This window comes from Lathyrus oleraceus, chromosome 7 (genome assembly GCF_024323335.1).
Source record: "Lathyrus oleraceus cultivar Zhongwan6 chromosome 7, CAAS_Psat_ZW6_1.0, whole genome shotgun sequence".
NCBI classification, from domain to species: Eukaryota; Viridiplantae; Streptophyta; class Magnoliopsida; order Fabales; family Fabaceae; genus Lathyrus; species Lathyrus oleraceus.
In genome coordinates this window covers 167,328,668-167,338,063 of record NC_066585.1, presented here as the reverse complement: position 1 = coordinate 167,338,063, position 9,396 = coordinate 167,328,668, and the positions used below count along the sequence as shown (strand labels likewise).

Here is a 9,396-nt window from a genome sequence, read left to right as displayed (position 1 = left end):
AGTCTTTTGATATAAATTTCAGAATTTGTTATGGATCGTAGTTGGATGAAAGTTGATAGATTACGTCCAGTGTATGCGAAATGAGTTCTTGAATTCCTTGAATTCTCCAAACAAAAACTTCCCAGAAATAATGGTGTCTCTTATTGTCCTTGTGTTAATTGCAGGAATATCTAAAAACGGTCAAAGAAAAAAATATTACATCGCCTATGTTGTGATGGAATGTGTCAAAATTATACAACATGGATGTGGCATGGAGAAGTGGATAAAAATTAAAATGCAACGTCACAAATGGATAAAGATGAAGAAGATATGGATGATCAACTAGAAGATATGATTTGTGATATTGGAGAATCGTCTCATATGAAAACTCTTATTTATGATACTTTATGTAGCCATAAAGATGCACCTTTATATAAGGGGTGTACAAGTTTTACACAATTATTTGTTTTGTTAAAATTGTTTAATCTGAAGGCAAAAAATGGACGGTCGGATAAAAGTTTCACATAATTGTTTGATATGTTGAAACAAATGCTACTAGAAGATAGCAACTTGTCGGATCGTTGTTATAAGGCCAATAAGATATTGTGTCCAATGGGTTTGGAGTATATTAAAATACATGCATTCCTTAATAATTGCATATTATACATGAAAGAGTATGAAAAATTGGATCAATGTCTGGAATATGGTGAGCCTCCCTACAAGTTGAAGGACAACAATGGTGATGATAATAACAATGTTTGTGAGAAGTGTCCTCCTGCTAAAGTGTTATGGTACTTGCCAATAATTTTATGGTTCGAAAGACTTTTTACTAATGAGAATGATGCAAAGAATATTTAATGGCATGCAGATGAAAAAAAAAAGTGATGGAAACATTCGTCATGTAGATGAATCTTTGAAATGGAAGAAAATTGATTCGTTGTTTCCGGATTTTGTCCTTTAGCCAAGAAATCTTAGGCTTGGGCTTGCCACTGATTGAATGAACCCGGTTGGTAATCTGAGTACCAACCATTCTTCGTGGTGTGTTCTTCTCATAATTTATAACCTATTTCCATGGTTGAGCATGAAGCACAAGTATATACTATTAAGTATGATGGTTTCTGGACCAAGATAATTTGGAAACGACATAAACGTTTATCTAAGCCATTAATTTAAGATTTAAGATTTCTGTGAGAGGAATGCGTTGACGTTGATGATGCATATTCTGGTGAAACTTTTAAGATGCTTGCAATGCTATTTTGCACAATCAACAACTTTCATGCATATGGTAATTCAGCTGGATATAGTGTCAAAGGACATAAAGCATATCATATATGTGAATTTAATACCTATTTTTCACTAGCTTGTGTTTGGAAAAAGACAGTTTACCTTGGGCATCGGGAATTTCTAAAACCTAAACATCCTTATCGTATATTGTGGAAAGCTTTTAACGGAGAACAAGAGTTTGAAATCTCTCTTAATCCGTTAACTGGGGATGAAGTTTATCAACGGCGAGAGCACCTTACTGTTGTCTTTCAAAAGAATAAAAAAGGTCTCTTTGCGAGAAATATTGGGAAAAAGAGATCGATGTTCTTTGATCTTCCATATTGGTCTAGCCTCGATGTAAGACATGCTCTTGATGTGATGCATGTGGAGAAAAATATGTGTGATAGTTTGATAGGAAAAATTCTAAACATTCTAGGAAAGACTAAAGATACTAAGAATTCACGTTTAGATATGGTGAAGATGAGCATACGACAACAATTGACTCCAGAAGATAGGAAGAAGAACTTATTTGCCTATGACACGTCATACTCTATCTAAAAAGGAAAAAAAAATTGTGAGTGTTTGTATGGTATCAAAGTTATCCCAGGTTACTCATCAAACATCAAGAAACTTGTATCAATGAAAGATCTCTAGTTAATTGGCTTAAAATCTCATGATTGTCGCATGTTGATGCAACAACTTCTACCAGCGATTATCCGTGGTGTCCTTCCAAAAAAAATGTAAGAGTAATTATAACCAAATTGTGCTTATTCTTCAATGCTATATATAATAAAGTTATTGATTTCAAAAAATTAGATGAATTAGAAGATGATGCTAAAATAATCTTGTGTCAATTTGATATGTAATTTTCTCCATTATTTTTGACATTATGGTTCACTTACTTTTTCATCTAGTTAGAGAAAATAGATTTGTGGTTCACTTTATTTAAGGTGGATGTATCCAATAGAGCTATACATCAAAATCTTTAAAAGATATACGAAGAATTATCATCGACCAGAAGCCTCGATCGTTGAAAGGTACATCATAAAAGAAGTTGTTTAGCTTTGTTCAAACGATTTGTCAAAAATAGAGTCTATAGGAATTCCTAAGTCTCGTCATGCTAACAGATTGGAGGTAGAGGTACTAAATGTTTAAATATTAAGTCAATGGCCCAGGATGTAGTTCTTGAAGCACATTTCTATATATTGAATAATCTTAGTGAAGTTGAACCTTAAATAGCTACGCACAAAACAATTATAAAGAAAAAATATCTCCGAATAAATGACAAGTGGCTGTTGACAGAGTATAACAAGAAATTCATAAGTTTGTTTAATAAGATGATTTCTAATAAGAGGATTTTGTAACGATCATCAAGAAGGCATATGGAAACATTAACAAGTAAGTATTTTATTTTCTTCTTTTATAATTTATTATAAGTTATAATTTCTAAAGTTATTTAATAACAAGTATTATTATTTGAAATTATAGGTGGTTTAAAGTCAAGACACCAAAATTCTATTATTTGATATAATGATATGGAAATTGTAGATTTTTTTGTGTCATTTTGGTTTTGATGTAATATACAACTTTTGATTCTTAATGGAATTTCATCTTTGATGTAATTCAATTTTTATTGGTGTGTTGTTGTTTTTGATCTGATACGATTCAAAAAAAAAAATTCAAGTTTAAAAATAAAAATAAAAAATATTTAAAAAAAAACAAAAAATTCAGAAGGGTTGTTTAATAAAATCGTTATCCAGAATAATAAACGGAAAAAACGGTGTTGTTGGGTATCAAACTCAAGATCTATAAATTATTTCACAATGGTTAACAATCATTATTATATATAGCACGCTATCTTGTTTACTATCACGAGCAATAGACCATTATTGTAAACTACACACTTACAATCACACTACACCTCACAACTGTTAATCAACCGTGATGGTATCTCTTTATCAATCATCGTGAAATGTGTTTTCCATAATAGTATTTGATGAGCTTAACCTAAGTTTCACAATTTTTCTAATGATCAAGAACAAGAATCACCTTAATAGTATACTTAATAGTATAGACTATATTAAGGTGAAAAGTTTGAGATTTGGATCCATTTTTTGGTTATGAATTTTTAAATGATAAACCAGAGTGATTAATCATCAAAATTGTCACTAAGTTAGAGCTAGTGACTTGCTCACTACCCTCTCCTTTATCAATATCTTATTCCAATATATACTTGACTAAAGTTGATTAATCGATATCCCCTCTAGCTATAAATACCTTTCATTAGAAGCATGAGTTCTCCACAAGCTCTTAACATCATATTCCAATTTCCTCTCTTTTCTATACCAACACTACTTTATCTTAATTTGCCCTTCAATATGGCCTCCAACCTTGAACCAAAAACTAATGGAATCTCAGCGAACAATTTTGATATTGAGATACCTATCCATGCAAATAAAGAAAGTGTTGAAAACGAGAGTAACATTAATTATTTTCAAAGGGCACAGTGGCTTAGAGCAGCCATGTTGGGAGCCAATGATGGATTAATCACTGTTGCCTCAATGATGATTGGTATCGGAGCTATAAAAGAAGACATCAGTGTAATGATCCTTACTGGTTTTGCCGGTTTAGTAGCTGGTGCTTGTAGCATGGGTATTGGTGAGTTTGTCTCTGTGTATACTCAATACGACATAGAGATAGCTCAAATGAAAAGAGAAAGAGAAGCTAATAATAATAATAATGGAGTAGTTGATGATGAAAGTACTGAAAGGGAGAAATTGCCGAATCCGTTTCAAGCTGCATTGGCATCGGCACTGGCATTTTCTGTTGGTGCTGTTATGCCATTGCTAGCAGCTTCATTTATAAAGAATCATAAAATGAGGATGGGTGTTGTTGGTGCTGTTGTTAGCATGGCACTTTTGGTGTTTGGAGGAGTTGGAGCATTGGTTGGAAAAACTCCAGTGATGAGGTCTTGTGTTAGGGTTCTTATTGGTGGTTGGATGGCTATGGCCATTACATTTGGTTTCACCAAATTGATTGGAACTACTGGACTTTGAGTCTACTCATATGTTTCCATTTCACTACATGACAAATGCTGGTCATTAGTTTTGTTATTTTTAATGGTGGGTGTTGAACTCTCGTGACTTTCTGGTGACTCCAATCTATATCTATTACTCCATCAAATAATCATTCATCACTCCTTAACATGTAGTATTATCAGTTAGTAGTGCCTTTGTGTTTCATGTGGCTACTTTGTGTTATGTTATTGCCAAAGATTTTATGTTGTATTTATCTCTTCATGTTTGTTGGTTTACCATGTCTCCTATGTGTTCCTAGTAAAATCTTACTTTTTGGTGTGCATGGAACTTTAATTATTATTTTGAATCACAAAAATTATAGATAATACTCCCTCCGTCCTAAAATAAGTGTTATACTTGACACTTTCACATAAATTAAAAAAAAATATGATAAATGAAAGAGAGAATATTTTTTTAATCAAATTATCCTTATTGATTATTGATGTATTCAAATTATCATTAATATAATATAAGAGAAATAGTAAATTAGAATTATTAATTAGGAGCTACAATTGGAAGATAAATATTAAAATTGCATTCGAAACTAAAAGTGACAATTTTTTTACAAATGTAACACTTATTTTAGGATAGAGAGAGCATCAATTAGCAGCGCCAGCACTGGGCATGTGTAAAGAGACTGACAACACACACTACAACAAACAAGACCTTAGACAGCGCTTTTTTTAGCCTTAGACAGCGCTTTAAAGCGCTGTCTAAACCTCCGCTGCTAAAGGTTTAGACAGCACTTTTTTAAATCTTAAAAGCGCTGCCTAAGCCCCCCCCCCCCCCCCCCCCCCCCCTTAGACAGCGCTTTGGCTAAAAGCGCTTTATAAGACCCTCTTATTTTAAATTTTTTAGGTATACCTTAGACAGCGCTTTTGAAAAGCGCTGTCTAAGCCCCACCCCCTTAGACAGCGCTTTGGCCAAAAGCGCTTTCTAAGACCCTCCTATTTTAATTTTTTTAGGTATACCTTAGACAGCGCTTTTCAAAAAGCGCTGTCTAAGCCCCCCCCTTAGACAGCGCTTTTGCCTAAAGCGCTTTCTAATCCCCCCCTTAGACAGCGCTTTTTACAAAAACGCTGTCTAAGGTATACGAAAATTTTTGAAGCTTTTGTTTTAAACCACATTTTTTCCAGGTTTATAAACCAGAATTTCTACCTGTTTTCAACCAGATTTTGACAGACAATTATCACATTTTATATATGTCATTTTGGCCTTTTTTTCTACCAATTTTTGGCTAACAAATATATATATATACCAATTCAAACCAATTTTGCCTTAAATGTATCAAAATATATACAAATTTATGTACACATTTACAAGTCATAACATATACTACAAATGTACACATTAATTACACAAATTTATGAACAAACATTGAGCTTTATCATGAATTGACACCACTCCTCTTTGATTTCGTCCACTTGATCCTTTGTATAAAATGCACACTTGAATTCATCAAAGTACTACATAATAATATAACAGATTTTGAATTAATTCCAACTATTTAATTATATGAGATATGTGTAAATATAAAAATAACTCATAAGTTAGAAATACATACATCGGTGGGAATCTTTAATCGGCCCAATACATTTCTGGTATACGTGTATAAAAATGTTATTCAATTAATGAAAAAATGTTATACTTACACATTTCTGGTATACGTGTAAAACTTCTTCTTGAGGAACTCCAGATTTGCCCACACGGGCTTCCTTCCACAAAACATGTGCAGGAAGAGATGTTTCTGAACTTTCCTCCTTCTGCAGCTACACATTAAGTCATACAATTTGATCAGATAAAACTAATATATGATGAACAAATTTGTTATCGCAATTTATAAATACTTACCATGGATTGTTCTAAGCGTCCATATCCGACACATCCTTTTCGGTATGGATATGCGGGACTTGATGCTCTTTCCCGATTTGTAGCACTTATTCTTTGAAAAACCGGGTCTTGTCTTTTGGATTTGAAAGCTTCCCATTCTTCAGCCGATATCAAACTTTCATATTTTTTAGGAAGCTCCGCATCCACAAAATTACCATCCGCATCCTTAAGGAACTTGGATGATAAAAATGTCCGAAACCCTCTTAGAAGCTTTCCGGCCAATTTCATACAAAAAACCTCTTCTTTCTTCTTCGATGTTAAAACATCGCTAAGAAAAACATACAGATTGATAGTTAGTATCGGTAATTGAAAAAACATAATTGATACCGTATAATTAAGGGCCAAATGATTGTACCTTTATCTCACTCCAAATTTTTTCTTTGGACTCATTCAGCTCTTTGTTTCTCCAATCATCAGCCAATTAAGGAAACAACAGAAAAACACTAAAACCAGAACTTTATTTTCTGCTACTAATGTAAAGCCTTCATTTCATAGGTGGTCAAGATTCTATGCCAAGTTATGTTGATACAGCCGAAATTAAGAAGGTAGGAACCACCCTCATTACTCTGAATTCACAAGTTGTTTCTCATAAGTATAATTCGTATACTTTTATGCAAAGAAACCCATTAGCTTGTCAATCCTTTCAGCTAAAATTAGATATTAGAGCCATGAGGATGTCACATACAGATCTAGATAACATGTGACGTGAGTTAGCACATAGAAGCAAAAATGCTATCAATTGAACTTCCATAGACATGCTTTCACCTAAACCACATAATTCTTAAGGTATAAAATGTGATTGTTAAAACTTCTAACCAAAAAACTAATGTGGCTTTCTAGACAGTGACAGCATGTATAGAAAATTAAGAGAACTGCAGATAACAATCACCATTCAAGTTCAAACATTTCACTACTAGCATCTGGCCCTCGACCTATGGGCTTGTTAGCTGATCAATGTTTAACTACTAGCAGAATAGAGAACAATGAGCATTTCACCTTTTCACGTTATTACAAGCTCATCTAGTATTTTAATATTAAATTAGTATACTTTGACAAGTTGTAAATGGGAAGGGGGAAGAAAAGAACAGAGATGAGCTGAGCAACACAGCAAGAAATTGAAACAGGACAAACCTGAATCTTGTTGACAGCAGACCTATCACGGTATAAAAGCACTCGCATGCATTTTTCAAGTAACCTGACACCTTCTTCGAATGACAAGTTTTCGTTCCACTCATCACGGAGAATTGGCCTAGCAAGATGATTTCCAAGCCCAGTTGCCACATGGTTGTCCTCATAATTAATGCCAATCATGTTAACCTGGATAAGATACACAAATACAACAAATAAAAATCATACATACAGGTACCTCAACTGTTAGACTGAATGACAAGACAAGCAAGGCATACCGTGCCAAGGTACTTCTGCCCCTTTTTAATACCACCAAGAACAAGTGAGTTCCACAATGGATTGAACTTGTTACGCCTATTATACATCACCCTAGTTAAATAGTTGTGCACCTCCTTAGGCCCTAAAGAATTCCCGTCATCCCACATGTTGTCATTAAGGCTGCAGCAGTCAAAAACAACAGTTAAACAGGAAAGTAGAACTTTCGAAATATCAAATTTGAGGGTAAAATACACAGATGGAGTCTCTTACGGTGTTTAAAAAAAGTATATAAATCAGCCAAGCAAACAAAATGAAGCTGACTGCACAACATTTAACTAATCACACCCTTCTCTACTTCACTTATTTGAAACAATCAGCTCACAGTTAATGACATTCAATATTTTACTTAAACAAAACTACTCACATAAGCTCATCAAGATAGCGCATAATCTCCTGAAAGTCACTTATTTCCCCACTAGCACCAAGAAGGGAGTGCTTTCCAATAGGCTTCAAACGCTCAACACTCTTGTAACGCAGCGTAGATCCATACGAACCTACACCATTAGTTCATTCTATCCATCAATCATCATTGATAGTACATAAAGAGAGACAAATACTCAAAAACTTGAAAGAACTTTGCAAAGATGCCATTTTTTTTACAAATCAGAAGAAAAACACTAAAACCAGCCCTTGTAAGGAAACAACAGAAAAACAGTGAACAAGAATTACTTTTTGAAGAAAATAAAACACTAATAAACAAATTTTCAGGTGAAGTTAAGAATGATTTAGCATCAAACCTCCCATATCAGCAGCCATAAGAATCCCATCTTTGAATTTGATAGCAACGACGGATGATCCAGTTACATACGGATACCTAAAGATCCGAAATCAAAATTTAGGGCACAGAAAACAAGTAAACAAAAAATCAAATTACTCGTAGTAGAAACCCTAAAATCGAATAGAAAGAGTATTGATGAATGAAGGAAGATGGAGAGGATACATACAGAGTTCTTTGGCTTTCAGATTTGGAATCCATCGCAAGGAGGAAGGAGGATGAATGAGGGGCGTGGTTGAATTACAGTGACGGCTTAAAACCCAAGATGTGAAAATAAACAAATAAAGGAGAAGTCACTTGTTACTTTCCATCTACAACTCCTCCAAAGTTATTTTAATCACATTTTGCCTCATAATTTAATTCATTATTAGAAATATTGATTTTTTTTACTCTCTACCTCAAATATTTTAATCTCAATTAATTTTTTTTTTAATTGAAAGACTTTAAACAGCGCTTTCTCAAAAGCGCTGACTAAGGTCTATATTTAAAAGCGCTTTCTAAAAGCGCTGTCTAAGGGGGGGTCTTAGACAGCGCTTTCTAAAAGCGTTGTCTAAGACCCCCCCTTAGACAGCGCTTTCATTATTTTTTTAGAACATTTTCCGTGTTTTATTTTTATTTTAACCTTAGACAGCGCTTTCTTTTAAAAGCGCTGTCTAAGATGCGCTGTTAAAAAACCTTTTTGGCGTAGTGACAGGACTTCTAATAATTAAAGCTACAATTTTGTGTTGGGCTTTATAGAAATATAATGAAATAGATAATATATAACTCTTGTTATATACTTGAACCAAAAATAGTTGAAGTAGATGGTGCATATTTTTGAATCGATGATAAGGATCTATAATATGGAGGTGTGACGTGGACCTAAAAGGTTGACACTCAAACGTTCAAGTCAGTTCAAGATTCAAGATGGTTGTAGAGAAAAGTGGAGATCATAAAAATGTATCTTACTTTCAGTGTGTAACATAT

The 9,396-nt window shown here is 33.7% G+C and overlaps 2 protein-coding genes across 2 annotated transcripts; one reads left to right on the top strand and one right to left on the bottom strand.

Annotated features, from left to right (window-relative positions):
- The first annotated feature begins 3,533 nt into the window (after window positions 1–3,533).
- On the top strand, window positions 3,534–4,298 carry LOC127100767 (vacuolar iron transporter homolog 4). The gene has a single exon (XM_051038037.1). The coding sequence runs from the start codon at window positions 3,534–3,536 to the stop codon at window positions 4,296–4,298; it is 765 nt and encodes a 254-aa protein (XP_050893994.1).
- Window positions 4,299–7,214: 2,916 nt separating this feature from the next.
- Window positions 7,215–8,556, bottom strand: LOC127100766 (proteasome subunit beta type-4). Its single transcript, XM_051038036.1, has 4 exons — window positions 8,393–8,556; window positions 8,020–8,149; window positions 7,616–7,775; window positions 7,215–7,526 (listed from the first exon to the last, which is right to left on the bottom strand). The coding sequence occupies exons 1-4, from the start codon at window positions 8,409–8,411 to the stop codon at window positions 7,230–7,232; spliced, it is 606 nt and encodes a 201-aa protein (XP_050893993.1). The 5' UTR covers window positions 8,412–8,556; the 3' UTR covers window positions 7,215–7,229.
- Between the last annotated feature and the right edge of the window lie 840 nt (window positions 8,557–9,396).